This window comes from Trichogramma pretiosum, unplaced genomic scaffold (genome assembly GCF_000599845.2).
Source record: "Trichogramma pretiosum strain Unisexual culture from Peru unplaced genomic scaffold, Tpre_2.0 scaffold12, whole genome shotgun sequence".
Classification (NCBI taxonomy): Eukaryota; Metazoa; Arthropoda; class Insecta; order Hymenoptera; family Trichogrammatidae; genus Trichogramma; species Trichogramma pretiosum.
The window spans coordinates 694,797-717,192 of record NW_019641690.1 but is presented as its reverse complement, the minus strand read 5'-3'; the positions used below and the strand labels follow the sequence as shown (position 1 = coordinate 717,192).

At 31.5% G+C, this 22,396-nt stretch overlaps 5 protein-coding genes across 13 annotated transcripts; 2 read left to right on the top strand and 3 right to left on the bottom strand.

Annotated features, from left to right (window-relative positions):
- Positions 1–17: 17 nt before the first annotated feature.
- On the bottom strand, positions 18–6,362 carry LOC106649839 (piwi-like protein Ago3). Of its 2 annotated transcripts, none has more exons than XM_023461848.1 (12): positions 6,284–6,362; positions 3,679–4,046; positions 3,452–3,574; positions 3,185–3,383; positions 2,812–3,125; positions 2,469–2,736; positions 2,047–2,391; positions 1,719–1,972; positions 1,500–1,650; positions 1,235–1,435; positions 773–961; positions 18–698 (listed from the first exon to the last, which is right to left on the bottom strand). In XM_023461848.1, exons 1-12 carry the CDS (start codon positions 6,284–6,286, stop codon positions 363–365), a joined length of 2,751 nt encoding a protein of 916 aa, XP_023317616.1. In that variant the 5' UTR covers positions 6,287–6,362; the 3' UTR covers positions 18–362. The 2 variants fall into 2 exon arrangements, with proteins under 2 accessions (XP_023317616.1, XP_014222980.1); XM_014367494.2 differs by lacking the exon at positions 6,284–6,362 and adding an exon at positions 5,315–5,504.
- Positions 6,363–6,446: 84 nt separating this feature from the next.
- Positions 6,447–8,607, top strand: LOC106649731 (the record flags this gene model as incomplete). The annotated part of the gene is made up of 3 exons (XM_023461836.1): positions 6,447–7,140; positions 7,225–7,349; positions 7,552–8,607. Coding segments are annotated over exons 2-3 (1,179 nt in total), but the record flags the coding sequence as incomplete, so codon positions are not given.
- Positions 8,608–9,101: 494 nt separating this feature from the next.
- On the bottom strand, positions 9,102–10,679 carry LOC106649884 (SUZ domain-containing protein 1). 6 transcript variants are annotated; one of them, XM_014367600.2, is made up of 4 exons: positions 10,285–10,679; positions 10,029–10,090; positions 9,783–9,960; positions 9,102–9,710 (listed from the first exon to the last, which is right to left on the bottom strand). In XM_014367600.2, exons 1-4 carry the CDS (start codon positions 10,339–10,341, stop codon positions 9,522–9,524), a joined length of 486 nt encoding a protein of 161 aa, XP_014223086.1. In that variant the 5' UTR covers positions 10,342–10,679; the 3' UTR covers positions 9,102–9,521. The 6 variants fall into 6 exon arrangements, with proteins under 6 accessions (XP_014223086.1, XP_014223085.1, XP_023317551.1 ...); XM_014367599.2 differs by having other exon boundaries at positions 9,783–9,963; positions 10,285–10,665; XM_023461783.1 differs by having other exon boundaries at positions 10,351–10,618.
- A 641-nt stretch (positions 10,680–11,320) lies between these two features.
- On the top strand, positions 11,321–16,547 carry LOC106649883 (UPF0505 protein C16orf62 homolog). Its single transcript, XM_014367596.2, has 17 exons — positions 11,321–11,807; positions 11,903–11,990; positions 12,071–12,286; positions 12,370–12,741; positions 12,815–12,936; positions 13,012–13,179; positions 13,259–13,600; positions 13,667–13,767; positions 13,845–14,026; positions 14,187–14,330; positions 14,391–14,554; positions 14,640–14,802; positions 14,882–15,074; positions 15,140–15,279; positions 15,357–15,518; positions 15,591–15,857; positions 15,953–16,547. The coding sequence occupies exons 1-17, from the start codon at positions 11,791–11,793 to the stop codon at positions 16,037–16,039; spliced, it is 2,928 nt and encodes a 975-aa protein (XP_014223082.1). The 5' UTR covers positions 11,321–11,790; the 3' UTR covers positions 16,040–16,547.
- An 11-nt stretch (positions 16,548–16,558) lies between these two features.
- LOC106649779 (4-aminobutyrate aminotransferase, mitochondrial) lies at positions 16,559–21,168 on the bottom strand. 3 transcript variants are annotated; one of them, XM_014367387.2, is made up of 9 exons: positions 20,621–21,168; positions 18,862–19,190; positions 18,677–18,763; positions 18,407–18,602; positions 18,127–18,299; positions 17,904–18,044; positions 17,677–17,834; positions 17,325–17,593; positions 16,559–17,167 (listed from the first exon to the last, which is right to left on the bottom strand). In XM_014367387.2, the coding sequence occupies exons 1-9, from the start codon at positions 20,664–20,666 to the stop codon at positions 17,052–17,054; spliced, it is 1,515 nt and encodes a 504-aa protein (XP_014222873.1). In that variant the 5' UTR covers positions 20,667–21,168; the 3' UTR covers positions 16,559–17,051. The 3 variants fall into 3 exon arrangements, with proteins under 3 accessions (XP_014222873.1, XP_014222874.1, XP_023317550.1); XM_014367388.2 differs by having other exon boundaries at positions 18,862–19,178; positions 20,621–21,065; XM_023461782.1 differs by having other exon boundaries at positions 18,862–19,175; positions 20,621–21,064.
- Between the last annotated feature and the right edge of the window lie 1,228 nt (positions 21,169–22,396).

Below are 22,396 nucleotides of genomic sequence, written 5' to 3'. Positions count from 1 at the left end.
TCAAAAAAGTACTGTTTCAGATAATTTTTTTTCTTTTCTTTTTTTGAGAAATTATTTTTAGAATTATTCAAATTCAGAATATTTCTCTTTGTCTCTTTGCAAATTAATCTATTTGAAATAAACGCAGTATTCCATATGTTATAAAACATATCATTATAATTCTTCAATTAACAAATTTGTAAATCTTAGTTTTACAAACAAAGTATCTAGTCTTTTACTTTTAAATATAACTTTCGTGTTTTGGAAATTAATCACTCCACGAGAAAAATATTAAACGACGTAATTAACTTAAAAGAAATTTTTATGCATCAAGTACTTATGAAATGTTGTTAAGTCAAGTACTTATGAAAAAAAAATTGACATTACAAATAATACAACAAGTTATTTAAATCAGCATGTGGCTCTAATTTCACACTTTGACCTACTAAATATGCAAGCTTATGAGCATACTGACAAGGTGCAGGTACTCTAATTGTGCCTGGCCAATTATAGTATAAATGACATAGTTTAAAAGTAAATCGCTGCATATGGTCAGTTTTTACTTCGGCTCCATCATGCAAAACAATATAATGTGTTGGTGTCACTGTACCTTGCCGAACGACCTGTGGTACTAAATAAAAATCGTACAAGTGGCGTCGAGTGATGTTGGTGTCAACCATGGTTCCTGGTGGTGGATTTTCAAGATTTCCTCCTCTTTTCTATAGCACATAAGATAGTTTTTATATTTAAAAAGGAAATATAGTTTTAAAGAAAAGAAAATTTATGTACCAACCTTCTCAAATATACGAGTGTTAACTCTTTTTTGCACAATGATGACACTTAACTTTGGCTTATAGGCTGGATCAATCATGGAACAAGTTTGCAAAAACTGTTTCACTTCATATCTCATAACCATGTCTAATTGACCATCTCCAACTCCATCACGATAAATAAATATTTTATCAGGAAACTGCCCATTACGCTTTGAAAATACAATATTTCATTGTGTTAAAATATATGCTAAGACTCAGTAAAAAAATGATAATAAAAATAAAAAGTAAAGAAGCTTGTTATCTGCAATAATATCCAACATGTGGTCTAAAATTTCATCTTTGTTTTTGAACAATTAAAAAAACCAGTGTAGCAACACTAGCAATAAATTTTGATCCCCTTTGAGGTTTAGAGTTTTATAATTACCAATTTTTACCAAAATAGTATAACAAATAACAAGTAAAATAAAACAATAAAAACTTACTTCTTTGTATACTTTTATTGATGATAGTAAACATTGCTTCAGTAAATCAATAAGTTCTTGATTTTGTCCTTGCATGCAGACTCTGCTATGCCAAGTGGTTAACAAACGATCTAAACTTGCTACAAAAGCAGCAACACTACCTCTGGAACCATGACCAATTCCTGCATGATGTACATCAATTCCACAAATCATAGCATTTGCCTAAAAACAATATGTAAATTATGAAAAATGTTTACAAAATAAATACAAAATTAATGTTACTTACAAATGGGTTCTTCAAGGCCCATAAAGCTCCACCTAGTTTACAGTTCATTTGTAGGGCAATTTTTGCTACAACACTTCTCAACTTATCAGGTTTTGAAATGGTTCTAGATATGATGACTTGCGATGGCACAGGTAGTTCAACACAACATATCCTTTAAAAAAGTACACTTTACAACTGCAGAAACAAGTTTAGATAGAATGAATAAAATGTATACTATACTTTTTGACTGCGGAGTATTTGTCTTGACGCATAGTAGGAAAAATGATAACAACCATCTCAAGAGTATTTTTGCTAAGTATTTCACGAAGTTTAGAAACATAAGTTTCTAAATTATCATCTCGAAGGAAATTTGTAATAGGCTCTCCTATTCTGATATTTATTTTTTGACAAATTCCTTTTAGAGTTTCAACAAAATCATCACAGTTTCTTTTGTTTCGTTGGGTACATATAATGGCCCATTTTTGCATGTTAGGCTGAAAATGTAATAAGTAGTAAAGAAAAATATACATTAAAAATGCAATAAAATTGAAATTAATTAAAAACCTACTGTTCTCAAAACTTTACTACTAGTGGCTGCTTTGCCCCAATCAGCATTATCAGATCTTGTTGAATAATTATTTCCAAACATTATTTCCTCCGACTCTAACACTCTTCCTTGAAAGTCTATTATGTTACTCTCTAATTCCAGTCCCCAATTAGATAATATTTTCTTTACATTTTCATTTCCATTCACCTGTTCAATAAATTTTTTTATAATCTGTCTTCTGTGATCAGGAGACACTTTAGTTATATTCGATAAATCTTTTGTAATAGTAAAATCATTTCTTATGCTGTCAGTCATCCCAGCCAAAAAGCAAAGTTCTGGAATTAATAAACAAATCCTCTCAACAGTCTGAAAGTAAAATAACAGAATCAAATTAAAATCTCATTACAGTATAAATGAAAATCAACAACAAAAGCTGTTCTCACCTCCCCATTTTGAGCTTTTTCTTTAGCTCTGTGAACTAACAGTGGTTGTTTCAAGTCTTTAATTTCAATATTGTAATGTTGTTTATAATAATCTACTAAAGACATTTCTTGTTCTCCTTTTTGAAACTTCAAAGTAGGATTACTGCTCCAATCGATATCATCAATTTTATAAGTTCTGTTGTTGTAACGAGTAAGAACAGAAGCTCCAATCATTTCATTTGCAACAGCTTTCTTAAAATCATTGGGATTTCTTTTGTACATGTCAGTCCTGCAATGCAATCATTAATAAAATATTGCTAACAAGGAAAGTATTGAGTAATGGAGTAATTATTAGGATACTAACATTAAATCTCTTACAGTGTCTAATCTCATAACTCTATGAATAGCATCTAAATTAAGTTTTAATCCACCTTCAAATTCATTAATTGATGTGATATATCCAGGCCAAACTTCAAGACGATGCTGTGGGACTTGATGAGCTGCTTCAGGATGGAAAACATTCCTGCCTATCCGTACTAAAGTTAAGGCTTCCATTACCCGATTCATTAAAGTGTTGAAAAATGAAATATTATCTTTCATAGCTTGTTTTTGTTTGAATATAATTTTCAAAGCAACCGTAGAATTATCAATAGGATGAATGGAATTAAGTAAGGTAATCTGAAAAAAATGAAAATTATTAATAAGATAAATAAAAAGGTGAGAATATTAAATCTTACATCTTCTGGTAATTTCACTGGTAGATATAGTAAGGCTCCATCAAATGTTTTCACATTGCCTAATTCATTGGTATGCTGGTTTAAAAGTTTAAACCTAAGATTCCGTGAGTCAATATCTGGAGAAAACTTCACTTCATACTGAAACATGCCTTTGCTCTTATCGACTTTGACATCTATAAAGTTTGCCGAAAGTGGAATTCTGAAATTAATTAAAAAAAACAATTTTATTTATAAGAAACAAATGTTTTAATATTAGTCAATACAGACTTTTTTCCTGACTCTCCATGGCGAGAAACTACTTCTGGTTCTGAAGCAGCAGATTCTTCCATAGATAAAGAGGATAGTTTTCCTAAAACGCCACTTGTTTCACCTGATGTTTCTAAAGAAGTTCTGAAAAGTAATAATTACAATTGCATGAGATATTTTGTTAAAAATTAACTTGATTGTTCTAAATTAAATGCAATAAAATTTAAAAATAATCATGATTATCTAACTTCTTTTTTAAACCCAGTGCAATAGAGCCTCTGCCTTGAGCAATTGTTGATGTAGAAATTGTTGCGGTGGATGTTAACGAGGCTGTAGTAGACGCAACGGGAGATGAATCGGAATCAGAAGTTGTAGCTCTTTTTTTAAGTTTTTCTAGCAATCCACCTCTGCCTAAACTTCGTGAAACAAAAACCTTAGGACTTTCTTCACTTCCTTGTTGTAGTGATTTTTTTTCTTCCTCTAATTTTTCCTGTTCTTTTGCTTCTTCTTCTTTTGCTTTTTGTTCTTCTAATTTTTTTTTCTTTAAAAGGTTTAAGAGATTCCCTCTTCCGAGTCCTCTTCCTCCTTCAGCCATTTTGAGCTGTGAACTTGTCAACTGTAAAAGATTTTGACAATTAATATTTTTTTAAAACTAAGTAGTTTAATAAAGCTTTAATATATTTCAAAGATAATAGTGAGTTTCTTATGGAAACAATTATTTATACCTTTGTTTATTTCAAAATGTTATGATACAATACCTTTCTCTAGTCCTGAACAACATTATAAAGATTAAATAACAGAACAATAAATTAAAAGAAACATGTATTGTACAAATCTTAGACTATAGGGTTGGAATGTTTGTTAATATTAAACCATAGAATTTTCTTCATTTAACTAGTCAAGTTTAAAAAGTTATAGGGTCATGCTCTAAGGTATAGTGCACTTTTAATTTATCTTACACAGATACTTCAAAATGTCGTATTTTTTCAGCATTTGTTGTGAAGTAAATTTGAAGTAAATCTTACGATCACGAGCTAATTTGCGTCTTGTAACAAGGAGTAAATTAAAAAAAAATTACTAGGAAATATGACAAAAATATTACTTGAAAAACGAGAAAATCGATTGAATCGTTAAAAAGATATTGAATTAATCAGAACAATAAGATTTTGAAAGAGTACCCGCAGAATAAAACGGCAAAGTTTGTCGATGCGAACTCAATAACAAAGCAACATTCGACAGTCGAAATTCCCGGAAACCGCTTCTTCTCGGCTCTTAAAACACTATCGAGGACCGTGTCATAAATACACAGTTATACAAAATACTTGGGAAAATGGCGAACAACTATCGGAATAATCGGGAAATATGTTGCTCTGTGTATCTATATATTATAAACACCATTCCTTAATTCCTTAATTACATGGAGATGCAAACATCGACGGATTCTTATCGTCACAAAATATTTAGTTCCAATGAATCTTCTTGTAACGTTTCGCGCAAAAACACTAAGCAGTTTAAAACAAAGAGTGTAATTGAAAAGGATATATTAAGATGTCTGCAGTGGTAATCACAAAAATGAGATCGATCTCAAAGTAAAGCAATGGACCACACGAACTGAGCAACGATTTTGAAAGTCGACATTTCTGAATATGGGTTTGATTAGAAAAAATGATTCACAATAGGTTCACCAAAGAAATAATTGCTAAAAAAACAAGTGAATTGCTTTGAATCGAGTACCGAGCAGAGAAGAAAGACAACTTTTCTTACGTCAAGCGAATTTGAGACGTGAAATCCTTTGTTAAACTTTATATTTTTAAAATGCGCGATTAGGTGTCGAATTTTGATAGTTGAAAATAAACTGCAATGATAGTAAAAGTTTGAACTTACAAGTCAGTATTATATCAGGACGAAGACTGTAGCGAGTGCACTGGGGTTCTCGACTGAAGTAAACGATCGAGCTTCGACCGGCGTTTGTTCGGCACACGTCAATACAAAAATCACTGCTGCGACTAACGAGGCGCGCGCTCAGAAGTCCACTCGTGCTGTGCGAGTTGCGAGCGAACATACACTGGCGCGTCCGCGTGCCGTTTCGCTTCCCCCTCCTACATCACGTGCGCGAGTCCTAGACTTGTGCGACATTCGTATCAGTAGCTTTGCAATACACAATGAGCAATGCGATTCGTACACGTTAGATATATTTTTATGCCTCTTCTTATGGGGCAGAAAATTGAAAACAGTATAGCATTGGGTGACCTTTACCGCGTACAACGGTCATGAGGGTAGCGACTCAACAGTTATTCATATTTACGTTTGATTTTGAAAAAGAATTGACCGATGACCAGCACCAACTCGCAGAATTCAAATATTATTCTTGTATGTATCTATACAAAATGCAATCTTGAATAATATTTATAGTCCTTTGATAATTAATAATAATGAATTCTTCTTTTCATCACTAATTTTTACCATTTATTTTTTCAATTGAGATCATGAATCGGCACTTTATAGCGATCGATTTTTTGACTATTTTAGAGTATCCAAAAGATCCAAATTTGTAGGTATTTTCTTAAATATGCCATATAACATTATTAGGTAACATCGTCTAGTTTTCGGTCTCTTAAAAAAAGTTTATTATACACTTTGGTTGCTTTGGATAGGCGACTAACAGAACGCAACTTTTTTATTTAACTATACCATTGAGTAAAGAACTTTTTTATATTCTTAATGAGTATATTTACCGCGCGGGAAATTGATTAGAATTTTAAACACAGAAATATAATACAAAATTATTAATAGTTTAGTTGTCGGGCATTAATGATTTTTATCGATGTTATTATGTTATGAATTATGACTCACCATTTATAAAAATCATTAGTTATTAAACCTGTTTGCATTTATAAAACTTGATAGATGTTTTTAATTCAGTGACTGACCATTACGAGGCGGTCAGAAACTAGCGTGTTAATTCAATCTATCTGAACATGTTATGTTTTGGCTATAGGAAGATTAATTATACAATTTCTTGGGTGTACGTCATTTATTTTTGAGAATAAAACAAAATAATGTCAATTGCTCACCCTGGTGGCTTAGGTTAAAACTCGAATTGTTCATGTGTCTTAATATTAATATCAAATTTTAACCATCTGTATTCTGTACTCTCATTCTGTTCATTCATTTTGAAGTGATAGTACGTATATTGAATGCCAGTGCTCTTATATGTATGGGTACTAGCTAGACTAGACTATACACCTTGAGTGCTTTGGAGAATTGGAGGTAGGAAGCGAGTAGGGACAGGTTAACGGTTGTTGAGGAAAGGTGTTTTAAGATTGGATTGGAAAGTTGCACTAGACGCTTCGGAATTAACTGACATCAATTCGAGACTGCTTTTATTTTAGTAAATTGTGAACTGTCGAACACCATAACACCTTCAACCCTGCAACATCTATTTTCGGTCCATAAAAAGTATTACTTTTGAGTCGGAGATTTCAAAGTAGTTACGTGTATATATTTTAAAGTGAATCTTGAGTACATATTCATTTTTTATCAAAATCAGTTAGAACGAAATGAGTACATGCAACAAATAATTAAATTTTAATACACATTACGTCAAGAACTAAATAAAAACTTCAAACCCATAGAAAGCTGAATTACTGTTTCATTTTTACCTTTAGACAACTTCGAAATTTTGAACTTCACATTATTCAAACAGAGAAGTAAACACTAGTCATTTAATTTATTCAATATAATAGTTCTGGATTTTAAATTCAAAGTTTTTTGTCCTTTGATTATTTGTATAGTTATGGAGACTCTGGAAGACAGTCTTAAATGTAGAATATGTGGAAAAATTCCTGGAGAACCAATTGATATTTATAATTCATCTACAAATTATAAGGACATAATGAATACTATTTTACCTATTTGGGTAAGTATTTTTACCTTGTCTATTGAGTTTTATTTTGATAGTATAATAACAAATTGCAATTATTAATAAGATAAATACAATTGTCATTATAGATTCAAAATAAAATTCAACAATACCTATGGCCCTTTTATTACAATTAAAATTTATCTTAGCATGTTAAAACTTCAAAATAAGTATTAAATTTCAAATTGTAATTTTGTAGGTGCATAATAGTGATGTACTACCAAAAAAATTATGCCCCCCATGTTGTCTCAAGTTAGAACATTTTTATGCTTTCTATCAACTTTGCACTAAAACTGATGAAGATTTTAAAAGTCAATTGTCATGGATGAAGACTAGCCCTAAAAAAGAAACCATTACGATGGTAAAAATGGTTCCTTTCAAAGTTAAAGCTACATCTCATGAAAATAATGATCCTGAAAATTCTTCAAAAAAAGTTAATCGAATTAAATTAGATCAATTGGTATTTCCTGTCTCTACAACACAAGATTCACATAAAATAAGTCCTATTGTATCATGTTCTCGTTGTCGCTGTACTTGTACTCCATCCCAAGTATCTAAGTTAACTAAAAATAATTCAAAAGAAAATCACTGCATTACAATACCAACAAATAAAACTAAACAGTATGACTCAAATTCAAAAATAAACAATTCAACTAATAGTTCCACATCAGAAAATTCAGGAGTTAGTTTAAGACCAAGAAAAACTAGATCACCTGATGTAAAAATATCAAAAAATAAGAAGTCTTTCAATTTGAAATCAAGGTTGAAAAACAACCGATCTATTCTAAGCAATTCATCATTAGTAAAATCTGTAGATAAAGTAAAAACTAAGTTAAGTCCATCTGCAGATACTATATGCGTTAGATTAGACAATTGTGATTATTTAGTAAATTCTTACAAACAAAATTTAACAAAAACATCTGAGAGCATAGAAAATAGTTGTGAGTCAACAAGATCTCTCGATAAGTCAAAGTTGTGCTCGCAATTAAAGGAAACGTCTTCAAAAGTAGTCAATAAAAGTGATAATCTTAAATTACGCAGTTCCAAGTTTTCAAGTAATTTGAAAGAAGATGATGAAGTTATAGTTATATGTGATACCTATTCACGTAAAGAAAAAGATGCTGACCAGTGTAAAAGAAGGAAAATTCCAAAACCTTCAAATGCTAAATCGTTAACTGGCCTAAAATTTGTATGTGAAGCATGTGATAAAAGTTTTGTTAAAGAAGAGTTATTAAAATTGCATAAATTACATGAATGTTGTAAAAATTGAATATTTTATATTATGTAGTATTAAATAATTGAAAATAAATAATAAATTTTACTTATTTAAATAACTATAACCAATGGTAAATAGATTTTACTTATTAAAATATTATTATTTTATCCTCAGAAGTGTTTCAACTCTTTGAGTTTAATTTTGAATGAAGATTAATGTTTAGCTCAAGTTACTACAATTGTTTACATAATTCAGTTTAACTGATTTTTAGTTGATAAAATTTGTTTATTTTGAACTTATAATTTATAAGGTAAAGTTATCTAATAAGTAAATATTGCACAATTTTAAAGTTCTATTGTAAACTATTAAAATAAATATTTATACAGACATAAATAGATTTGTGTACTAGACATATACACTCTTGGAAATTTGACTACACTTTTATGTACACATCCACTCATCTATCTGGGTAAGATTATTGGGATAGAAACAATTATTCTGTTAAGTTTTGTAATAAATTCTATTTTTGTGTATTCAATTCATAATTTCTTATTTTTCTTTATTCTTCATTATTAAATAATTATATGTAACAGTAATTAAATAGACCAAGCAGATATAAAAATGAATCAAAATAAAAATCAATTCATTTTTACACTGAAAATTTGTAATAATAAATGTCAATAATTATTCTGACAAATAGCAGCAATACAGTCATGGGAGCTTCAACTCTTATACTGTGTGGAGATATTGTCATTTTTATGCCTACCCCATATAGATTTTCCATGGGAAGCATTTGTCATATCACTTCAACCAAGAAGTGACAAGCTTTAGATTATCCAAAGCTTGTGTCCTAAGTAAAAAATGTTTAGGACTTCATAGCTATCCTTTTTCTTAATTTTTCATTGTTAAGAAAAAAGTTTTATGTGTATTGCAATTGAAAAACTTGGTACATGCTACCGGCGCACATGAAAGCCTTTAGTTCCATCTGGTCCTGTTGGCGTTCTCATGACATTAGGATTACTATAATTATTCTGTACTAATGCTTTTGCTTGAATCCTATTAATATCTGCTGAAGCATTTTCTTCTGGGCTTTTTTCTTCACCTAATATTCGTTTTCTTGCTTCTGCATATTCTTGTTCTCTCTGAAATAGTTTTTAATTAGCTTTCAAAAATAACTATAAAAAATTTCATATAGAAAAAATGTATATAAAAACCTGTTTCAAAGACTTGATTGGTTGCTTTGGTTTATCACCATTTATTGGTGAGACATCATCTTGTGGATTTCTTTCAGGTCTCTTCAGTATTTTGACAATAGTCTTTGAAGGGAACTGAGACTGAACTCTCCCAGAATCATTTCCGGAGATGATAATTTTTGAGTCCGAACTATTATGGCTACTGCAAAACACATTTTAATTTAAAATCCTAAAGTAAGAAAAAATAATTATTAAATAAAAATTCACCTTCTATCCTCAAGCCCATTGACAGGATTTAGATTCATTACTTGAAGTTTTTTATCTAGTACCTGAAGAAATAATATTTATAGAAGGAAATTCAACAGAAATATTAAATTTTCAAGTGGTAACCACAGTAAATAAAAAAATTTCGTACTCACAGATTAAGAAAAGATAAAAATAAATAAAATAATTAAGTTGGGAAGAAATAAAAGGCGAGGTTAAGTATGTTACGCGACCAGATGAATCGCTGAGGAAAACTTACCCCAGATTCTTCCATTTCTTCCCAACTTTCAAAGACATCGTCAACAGATGACATCATGAAACTCACTTTGTTTAAACTTGCAGAAGTCTTTTTGATGATAAGCGACCTGTCGTTAGAGAATGTTTTTTTTTCGAATTGAATCCGAAGACACAAGTAAAAAAGTATTAGGATACGACACTTTCTGCAACACGCTTGAACAGTCTTCGTTTGTCCCTGAACGAGCAAGTCAAGTCTCAAACTTTCAGATCTTGCTATTCGCTCTTTGGTATATACGATGACAGTCACTCTTTCAGTTACACGTCTATTGCCTCACTTACAATAATACCGTAGTGATTAGATACATTTACCTATACTTAAATATCGCATTTGTGTCTTGTAGCAGTGAATGATGAAAATTTGCAAAACGGCGGGAGACGAGATTAAGAGCAGAATAAAAGTTTGACGGAGTTTGGCGAAATGCGTGAAAATTTGACATTTTAATATGTCTCGCTGAAACATATTATGAAAACGTAAAAATGCTTAACATTAATTCTTTTATTTAATAACATTTTTCAACAATTTCAAAGGATTGATACAATTTCACATAAATATAGATCAAACAAGTATGTAAACATTTTTTTACAGTGTTTGAAATAATTGATAGTGGATCATATGTAAATATTATACTGTCAACAGTAAGCATTTAATTCGCTAGCAAAATTTCTGCGTACATATTCTAAATAACAGTTAATTTTTTGGGGAGTTGTAATTTATTTGCGCAAATAATACATGGCACAAATATATGGTTGCCATACATCGCTACTCTACCAAGAGCTGTCTACATAGGCAAATAATATCAAAATGCAGTATTTACATTTATTGTATCATATATCACATTGATGAAAAATAATTATCCACTCGAACTAATCGTGCTTTTATTTATACAAAATAATCAATTATTTAAATTTTTCAAATATATAACAGTTTATTTAAACATTCCTGTAGGTTTTGTAATAAATTGGGCGATAGTGATGTACAAACAATAGTTGCAGTTTTATTGCAGGATACCTTCACACTTCCGCCGATTGTGCATACCATAGATACTCAGTTACTAAATGGTGCTTTATCATTCATAATCATATCGTACGTGTTTAATAATTCGAAAAAATAATAAAATTATTATACATTTTTGCAACTGTATTGGGTAAAATGACTATGATGTGTTAACTGAATAATATTTAATTTCATACTGACATAAAATACCGTTATGCGCATTTACTGCGTGCACAGTGAAATTTCATTGTAAAATATAACTACAAGTTTTGTCCAACAACAAGCAGTACACATGACATGTTCGAGTTTAAATTCTGTTGTGCTTGTGCCCGTCAAAAATATGTGTTTTTGCCCTGCAACGAAGTCAAACAATTATTTATCTTCGATATAACTAGTACCTATTAACAGGCCAATATTGATAGTTTAACAGAATTTAATTTATTTCTAGTGGAATAAGAGGCTGTGCTTTGCAAAATGAAACCTATTCAGTGGTAATAAAATGCATTCATAAGTTTTATAATCTATTTTACACTAAATAGTCTGCTAAATCAGTTTTTAATTTATTACTTTTATGAAATTTTTACAGGTTTTCTTGTTCAACTAATTTTAACGTCAAAAACTATTTTGAATTTGAGGAAGTTTATGATCATCCACTAAAACCTGTCACTGTGATGGTATGTTAAGTTTCACTTATTCTTTTTAATTTTTCAATTTTTTCAATTATTGTTATTGATTTCTTTTCATCAATTTTTAGACAATAGATGGTCAATGTAATTCAAAACGTGGTAATATATGGAGTGCAACAGGTACAAATTCTTCAACTAGAACACCAACTCCTACACAAATAACTCCAAATATTAGCTCTGTAGGAGATCCTCTTGTCAATCATTCTTCACTTGATGGTTTAGATCCTCTTACTCAATTTGTTAGAGAAGAAATGGATCCTCTTTCAAAAATTGCTGCAGATGAGGTAGCTATTAAGTTTTTAAAATTATCAAAAAAAAAATACAATTTAATTAGTAATATTAATGGTTCCAAATGTATTCAATTTAGTGGGATTATTTACCAAATTCATCGTTACCTAATAAAAAAATAAAAGATCAACTAAGTGATTTAATTGAACCATGGTCTTCTTGTAAAATCAATGTTTTGAATAAATATACCACATTAGAAAAATTATCTATGGTTACAAGTTTTTTACCAGGAGGAGAAAAAGTTGTAATGAAAGTCCAACCTAATGGGTTACCAATTGATAAAATTAAGACCAGATTAGGACAGTTAGATAATTTTGACGATGGTTCCATTCGACAAATGCATGGTTTAACACAGCAAGAATATGTAGCTCGCATTGAACAGCTAAATAATGAACTTGTTAAAGCTTGGAATACAGATCAGAGAGTGAAGGCTCTAAAAATAGTTATACAGGTAAATCAATGTACATTTATACTTACTTGTTAATGGATTTTTTTACAACAATTTTTAAATATTATTCTTATAGTGTGCTAAACTGTTAGTGGATACATCAGTTATATCATTTTATCCAAGTAAATATGTTTTGATAACAGATATTTTAGACACATTTGGGAAATTAGTTTATGAAAGACTAAAAGAAAAAGCAAAGTATTAAAACTAAGCATTTTCATTTAAAAACCATTAAAACCAATTCAACAATGACAATTGATTTTTAATTTTCAGGCAGGAAAGTAAAACTTTACCAACTTTTTTCACCCCTGAAATGGTTTCAGAAAATGCTAAAGAAACTTGTCAAAATTGGTTTTATAAGATTGCTTCAATCAGGGAACTTGTACCTCGGCTTTATGTAGAAATGGCCATAATGAAATCATACAACTTTTTAACCACAAGGTAAGGAATAAATTTGAATTGAAATGACAGTTGTAAAATAAATTTTCACAAATTTTGATTTAATTGTTTCAATGAACAGCGAATTTAGTACAATTTTGAATCGAATCACTAAAATGATCAGAGGAATTGGAGATCCATTAGTAGCTATATATGCCCGATGTTATTTATGTAGAGTAGGTCTCTCATTGCAAACTTCGGATTTTACTTTTGTAAAAGAAAATTTCTATGACTTTTTATTTACGTACAAAAAATTGTTTTCGCCATTAATTAAAAGTAAAGTGTCAAAACAGAATGTCTGTCTAAATTTATACTTAAATTTATATACACCAGCATTAGATTGGATTTTGCAAGTATTGGTTGCAACTGCATCTGAAGATCTTTTAAACGAAGTCTTGAGCAAGTGCAAAGCTCAACAGAATAAGTAAAGGAAATTTTATACTGATTTTTTTTATTAATAATAGGTCTCTAATATTTGTTTAAATTTTAGTGCATTATTGTTAAATACAATTTTAACATCATTTAAACCAAACTATGTAGTTCCACGGTATATGGAATTCATAAATTTGATAGAAATGAGCCAAGATCATGGTATATTATACAATTTTCTAGTCTTTCATTAAATTTTTATGTTAAGATAAATTAAATATTTATGTACTGTTAATTAGATTATCCTCAATATCATCTATATAGAAGTTTGGGAGAATGTTTAATACAAAAAACTCTTCCCAAACAGGATAGTCAAAATATTTTGAATATTGTTTGGAATTACATGAAAAATTTAAAAGATTCTACAAGATTTATGCATGTCATGGAAATTTGGATACAATTTGCATCAATTAATTTTTCGGTAACTATAGTTCAAATAACTCTTCAATAGTTTATTTTTATTATGGTAATCGATATCATAAAATATTATATAACTAATAGCATATAATAAACATTTTTCGTCTGGTAATTTAATTCTTAAAATTAATCTTTGACAAATGAAACTTTTTACTTTACTATAGGCAACTGAAATAAATTTGTTTCTTGGTGAGATTATAAACCATCTTGGACCAAATCGATCTTTTGAATACTTTTATTCACAATTACAGAATATAACAGAAAAGTTAGTCAATGCGACTCAAGATTTCGATGTTTTACTTACAATGGTGAGTAATCATTATCAAACCATGAGTTTAAAATTAACTTTTTTGTTTACATTATTCTAGGATAATTTTTTACCACTGATAGATCTTTTTCAAAAGGAAAATATCAAAGTTGATGTCTGCAAAAATATTATTGAGGGTCTGAGTAAACAAAGTAATCCAATTACAGACCCAATAGTTATAAATGCCATCATGTTTATCCTAAGAATCATTCATGATTCAGTCAGGTATAATTTATGACAATTATAAACTTGTATTTATACATAAATTAATATTAATAACCTGTACTCTAAATTTCTCATTTAAACACAGTGCACTCACAGTAGCAGATGAAAAGAAACAAATTAGTTTTTTGATATGCAATATTATCCAAAAAATAGATCATGGACGAGATTTTGAAAAACAATTGAATTTTTATGTGGAAGCAAGAGCTGCTTTTCAGAATCTTGATGTCGTCCATATTCAATTAGTTCAAGTAAATTATTCAATATTATCTGAATAAATCATTATTGATTTTTCGATTTTATAAATAATTTAATATTCATTTAATTCAGTGTGCAAATAGACTATCAATCGATACTAGAAAAATTGTTAAAGGACACCATACAAGAAGAACGTCTTCTTTCGTACAAGCTTGTGCTGCATTTTGTTACATTACCATTCCTTCAGTAACGTCAATCTATACAAAACTTAAACTTTATTTATTGTCAGGTCAAGTAGCTATACTAAATCAATGTTATGGTCAAGGTATGTTTTTCATAAAGTTAATATACTGCTACCCAAAAAACTAAAACTTTTATTGTATGAAATAGCCGATGCATGTTTCAAAGCGGCTATCAATATGATTTCGGAAATGCCGAAAACCATGGATATTGAAGGTTGCAAGATGAATTCGGAGCCATACTTGTACTCATATATATCGAATTTTTTATCTACATTGCTTGTTATTCCGGTAAAAGTTTTCAAGTTTCTTTTTTTAATTTGAAATAAGAAACGATAAGATAGAATAATTTCAATTTATTTTTACAGGATAATCCTGACAATGGAGTTTTATATCTAATAAGAGGTCTCCTAAATGTAGTTCAACGTTATTTTGATGATAATAGTACATATAAATCACATCTGTATTTAAAAGTATTAGATTTATTATCAATTTCAACTAGAGACGTTTACCCCTATCATATAAATAAAGTGAATATTTTTTATAATCAATTCGGATTTTTTTCATCTTCAAAGATATTAATTTGAAAAAAATTTTAATAGGTTGATTCCAATGATAAGCTCTATGGATCAGATGAAAAGTTTATCAATGAAATAAATAAAATAAGTTCAAAGGTCTTGGAAGAATTATTGAATCATTTGGGATATTTGAGTGCATCTGATCAAACCGACAAACATTCTATTTTGGCGCATGACATTTTTGTTTGCATTATTTTAAGAGCTGATTTAACGAAGCCATGGTTATTAGATTTAGCCATAAATTTATGGGATTCCACAAAATTACTTGGTAACTGCGACTCAAAAATAAAAGTAAGTTTGATTTTATTAATAAAAGTAACAAGAAATAACGTAAATAAATAGAAATGATAAATTTTTATACATGATTTTTTTTCGAATTGTTGCAGTTTAAAACATTAGAATACATTAAAAAAATGAGTCAATTGCCACAATATCGCCATTTCAATATATTGATAAAAAAATTATCACAGTAATTGTAACATTAAGTTTTAATTGAAGATTTTAATTAATTCTCACGAAAAAATTATGAAAATTAACAAAGAACTGTGTTAAATTTTTATTTCATAAAATTGAATAAATTTATATTAATAAGTTTTGTACATATTTAATACGATTTCTCGTAACGAATTTTAAATAATAAATTATCAACAGAAAATAAAAAATATATTATTTTATTTTGTTCATAACATGTATTTTAATTATAATTTAATTCAAGAGTATTCATTTTGAGTTTTCGCTTTTGCACCGTGAACTTTAGTTTGCTGCTCTTCAAAACAAAACATATTTTTTCAGATCGTATGAATTTATCTATTTAAAAGGTGACTTTTTCACCTACAAATGCTATAGATCCTTGGCAAAAAATTTTTAAAGGCTTTTGCTCTACTAGATAATAAATCACCCTACGCTTAGTTTGATCCAATGGGCATCAGGGACCATTTAGAAAATTATTTTCTCTCCAACTGAAAACTTTTGCAATTTTTTATCTCGAAAAGGAACGAAAAAACAAAAACAAAAAATCGTAATATTTTAAAAATACGTCTGATTTTTGTCAAGTTCAATTTTCAAAACGATTTATCGTCCAGTTTCAGAGTCCCAAACATGACGATTTACTTACAGATTTCAGGGATCTCGGAAAAAAGTGAATCACAGAGAGAAAAATCGTTAATACTGTTACAGTGCTGAACGCTTAAGTCTCAGTTTAGAATTTAAATTACCATTTTTCAGATTTTGTCAAAAGTGAACGTACTACTTAACAGTGTTCCTTGATATATTTTTTATTTTGAATGAAAAAATTATTTCAATTTATGGAACGAAGTTTAAGACACACATACGTATAATTTTTAAATATATATATTATAAATCTATTTATGCCAATGAACAATAACAAAGAAGTCTTTTCATCTTATTTATCAATATTATTTTGTATTGGAAGACTTTTCATCACATTCTAGAGTACATAGGTATATTTAATTTAAAGACAGTTATTTATTCTTTGAGTACTGCACGTAAACTGTCAAGAAATATGTCTGCGTGCTGTTGAGTAAAAGTGAGTGCGGGACGTAGCCGAATTGCTTTGTCACCGCAACCCCCAGCTTGAATACCTATAAGTTAAAAGAAAATTTTACATCAAAAACTCATTTAAAAATAACTTTTTTGATGCTCGATTGACCGACGACGAAAAAAAAAAAAAAACAATCCAACTTTCATCTAATTTGTAAATTTTCAAGTTATAATTTGTGAAATGTTAAGAACCGATACCTTTTTTGAGTAACTTCTTGATAGTTGCATCCCTGAGCTCAGAACTAGCGCAGTTGAAAGCGATAAAAGTTCCTCTGCCGCGAGAAGAATTAATGGAGCTGGACAATTCATTTTCCAATTGCTTCAGTTGACCAAGCGTGTAATCGCCAACTTGAGTCACTCGGTCCAGCAATTTTTCTCGTAAAATAACTTCGACGACTGCCTCGAGGAGTATCAATTTGCTTGGATCGCCCATCCAAGTGTTGAAAACGCGATAAGACTGTTTTGGTCTGCTCACGCGGATGACATAGAATAGAGAGACGAAGATCAATGAAAAATTGATGGTCGAATAGAGGAAATACGAGTTACTCACTTCAATTCTTCGATATGATAATATCCTCCGAGTTGCATTTTTTTACTGAACGTCACTACGTGCGGTGGCTTCTCAAGATCAAAGTGCTCGTGACACCACATCTTTCCAGTCGGGCCTCCACCAGTCTGGACCTCGTCGATCAACAGGGCAGCCCCGTGCTAACGACACAAAGACAGAAGTGTAAGAGTCACACGATACGCGAGTCCATATAGTATAGCCGCACGAACCTTTTTGACGAGTTTTTGGAGCTTCTGAAAGAATTCAGGCGACGCGTGATTGTCGCCACCTTCGGCTTGGATCGGCTCGACGATGACACCGGCCACCGGGATTTCTTTCTCTTTCGAGTAGCGCACAAACAATTCGTCGACCTGCAAAAAAAAAAAAACAGACAAGATCGTTATCGATCGAGCATCGCAGCTACGATCTCAACGATAGGTGGTGCAAACGCACTTTGGCCAAGCATCGCTCGTCTTCCTGTCGATTTTCTCGCTCGTTGCTCTCGAGAGGATACTTGTAGCGCGGAAACGGAGCGATCGGCCAGTCGAAGGCGGGCACGTCGATTTTGTGAATGTACTTGCTGTGCGTGGTCGACAGAGAGCCCAAGGTCCTGCCGTGAAAAGCACCTGAAACGCCAATAGTATCGCGGTGTGAGCATCGCCGCAGTGCTTTTCTTCGTCGCGGTCAGAGGAGGAGGCGGCTCAAGGACTCGCCCTGGATACATTGTGCGTACCTTCGAAGGACATGATGGAGTAGCGAGGCGAGCCGGGAGCTTGGTTCACCATGCAAGACTCCATTTCTTGCTTGGAAAACGGTGCGCCGTGCCTTTGTTTTTCAGCGTACCACAAAAAGATATTCTTAAAGCTGTTCTCGTTGGAGCACGAACCGCACATCATGGTAGTTATATGCGAGAAACCAGGTGGGGCTACCTTTGAAGTGGAACGAGAATAAAATTACAAGTGTATATGAATTAGTTCAAGTGTTGCAATTTTTCTATACGCACCCCTTTGCGCAGCAAAATGCTCTTGAGTTTCTCAGGCCAGTCTCGATTCGGAAAAACGCCAAGGGCCGGCCTGTTAGCGATCATTTTCTGTCGAGGAAATTTTTACGATTCTTAAATGTTAGAAATTGCTCGCATCGATCGAGGAGCTATGTGGAAATTAATTTTGCAATCGGCTGTGTGCGTACTTGATTGTGTGGATCGGTGAGCGCCTTCAGCATGGCCGGATGATTGTAGCCCAAGGGCATCGACGAGATCTGCATGTAGACGTCGAGCAGCAGGTTGCCGTCCACGTCGGCCAAGTAGTTGCCGGCCGACTTTTCGTAATCGGCGAACAGCTGAACCGAACCGGCCTGCTGGATGTCGTTGAGCTCCCGGTAAAGTTGCTGCGACTGAGGCCCGGGTATGCTGCAGTGCACCGACGGGCCCGACGGCTCTTCCGGCGCCACGGCATGCGCCAGACTCGCCATACATCTTTTTGCCGATGGTCTCCTTCTCCCTGCTGCTGTTGCAAAATCTTTTTACTCATTTATACTCATTATCAATATTTTTATCGAGCTTCTTAATTGTATAAATAGCTCTGTAGCCAATCTCGCGAAAAAAATTGTGTAAACATGTTAGAAAATTGTTTGGAACCTCTGTTGCGGAAGCGTTAAGGAATTTGTTAAAAAATTTTGCCAAAATGTCGAAAAATATATTAGTATGAGTATAATTTTGAAATTATACTTCCAGGCTATTAACATATTTTTCGCGACTTTCAAACATCCTGGCTTATTTAAATAAAATTAATTTATGCATATTTTATTTTCTAAATTTATCCAGAAATGCTGTTCCTCAAAGTTATTTGTAGCTAACTTGTAATAATCATACGATAGATTTAGCTCTCACAGCTTGAATTTCAAGCTATTAAGACTTAGCCAATATCATTTTAATATGAATATCGAATAGCGAGTTTTATTGCTCTCGTATTGAATCGCGTCTGTATTGTTTACGTAAAATGCATGTAAGTTAACATTTGAATTAAAAGTAAATATTTAAATACTCTCGGCAGATACTGCTGATTACACAAGTATATTTATCTAAATTTTAAAACGTAGTTTTAAGCTGCCAGATTTACATGTACCGATCGAGCGTGTCTTTCATGCGAAATAAATGATTCGAGCCAACAAAGGCCAGCGATTCTCGATTTTAGTACGATAAACCAAAGTGAATGGAGATATATATTTTTTTGCCTTGATAACGAACTGAGATTTTAAAATACATAGAGGCGCATGCCATACAGTAGTCAGTGTTGGTGTGATCTTCCCCAGTGTGCGACACTGCAATGTAAATTGAACGATTGGTTTAAACTGACCCTCGTTACGAGCAATTGGACGCGATATAAAGCGAATGAAACTAGGTATGGTCAACGGAGCTCTTCAATCTGTCGTATATATGCCAACATAGTTTGTATGTAGTAGAAGCCTGAGCGTCGTATATTTTTTTCTGAATTTCGTTCGTTGTCATTCAAATGGTCTTGACCTTGCTTTTACTTTTTTAATACTTCGAATTCACCGGTGACTCTATTACAAGTATCCAGCAGCAGTGCATTTTTGTCGATTCAATCATTACATTTGCATTTTCAAGAATCTCTCTGCTTTCTTTTACTTAAACCTTAATGAATGTTACAGTTCAGAAGTTACGAATGTAATTTATTAATTTATTGACAAATTGTTAAAAATAAAAAAATAACATTTTTCGGAAGGAAAATCACATTTTCCATCGTTAGAATGCGCGCGTGTTGCATTACAGCTGATTGCCAGGACATGGAGCTTTCTGCCGAGAGGGAGGGAGTACAGGAGAGCGCGTGAAAAATCAATATTTGCAAGCTTCGAGACAAGAGCTTTTGGCCTTGTTTACACACATAAACAGACGAAAATGTTGTGATTTTTTTTTAAAAGGACAAACCTCGAAAACGCGAAGCCAAAATCGTCTGGACTCCTTTCCTCAACATACTGATGTCCGACGTTGTTTTTCAAAGGACCGATACTATCTCCAAGCGGAGCGAGTGGGACGATGGCCGCTCGTTAATGTGTAGCTCTATCAATTACACCCGATTATTATTATTATTATTATCTTTGCGAAGGGTGCGAGCGCTGCGAACAACTCAAACAATATAATGCACTGTTGGGAGGAGGATCGGAGCGGGCCTTCGTCGAGGCTCGTCACTCCTCGTTTTGTCCAGACTGCTCTCAATGTTGCGCTTGCTGCACGACGCGAGGCATGCATTTACGCCGAATCTAAAACTTTTGCCCCTCCTTCACGTCGCTCCTGCGTATAACGGTATCATATGTTGGTTTCGACCTATCAACGTTTGCCGACCGCTATTTAATTTCTTCTTTTTATTTTTTTTTTTTTTGCTTTTTTTCAAACAACATTCACGAACGGCAATATTGAATGAACGACAACACCTTCCGAAGATCGCGTAAAAATTACTTCAGCACCTGTGGTTTAATTGCACTAACACGATAATGTTTAGTCTTCGTATCGATGCTAATTGTTATAATAATTTGGTTCTATTTCATCCATTGTTAATTATTCTCAATAATGAACTGGAACAATCTCTGCGCAACTTTCAACTATTTGTGCTGTAAATTCAAATTATATTTATTTTATGTTAAGACAATTATTAATGATTTGTTCTCGTTATTGAATTAGTATATTCACGAGTAATGACGATTTAAAAAAATTGCCCTTTGTTGATGGTTCATTGTGTATCAAAAATATAAAATAATAATATTTCACCTACAACTAGACACTGTTAACATTCGTTTATTAAAAAAGCCACTTTTATTGATGTATTTCGTACAACGATTCAAGTGTTCAACATTTCATGTTAAGATGAAAAGTATAACCACATATGTTGTCTTAATTGAAGTATGTAATTTTCCCCTATTACGCCATCAATCACCTTTACAAGTAATTTGTCGTCCCCTGTCAGTTCTTTTATCGATCGATAAAATGATACATTTTTTTCTTAATTTTAACAATATTTTCATCATACTTTTTTATTTAGTTAGTGCAGTGAGTTTTTTTGGGTAATTGGTTCGATTATGCACTAAGTTTGCTGTAATCTAGTAACGCAAAGAAATGATTATAGAGATTCAATATATCTCGCAATCTCAAATTTTACCATTTAAAAATTGTATATTATTGTGAAGCTTATAGAGATAAGATTATAACTTTCTCGTTATAGACTATGGTCTCCTTAACATATTGCTAAAGTTAATCGAACGATTGAAAACATTTTTTTAAATTCTGTTTATTTTATGGATTAGATTGATAAATTTTTCGTAATTAAAGTAAGTACATTTTCAGACAAATCTCATGATCGTGGCACGATTTAAACATATATATGTGTTGACAGATGCAGACACTAAGCTGTTATTTGTTGCCACGCGGCTATTGCATACAACTTTACATTTCTTATCTTTGATGAAATTTAGATTGTTTAACCATCAATTATGAGTCTATTTAAGGTTCAAATCACATTTCTTTATTTTATTTTACATAATGCTCATTAGAGAATTGTACAATGTGAGAGCATGATGAGGCCAATTAGGAGACGAGGAAATTGTACAAATTCATTTTCTGAAATATCCATGAAATATTTTTCTAAACAACTCTGTGAAGAAGGAATACGATAAAAATATATACCGTCGAGCCATTACAGAAAATGTTATA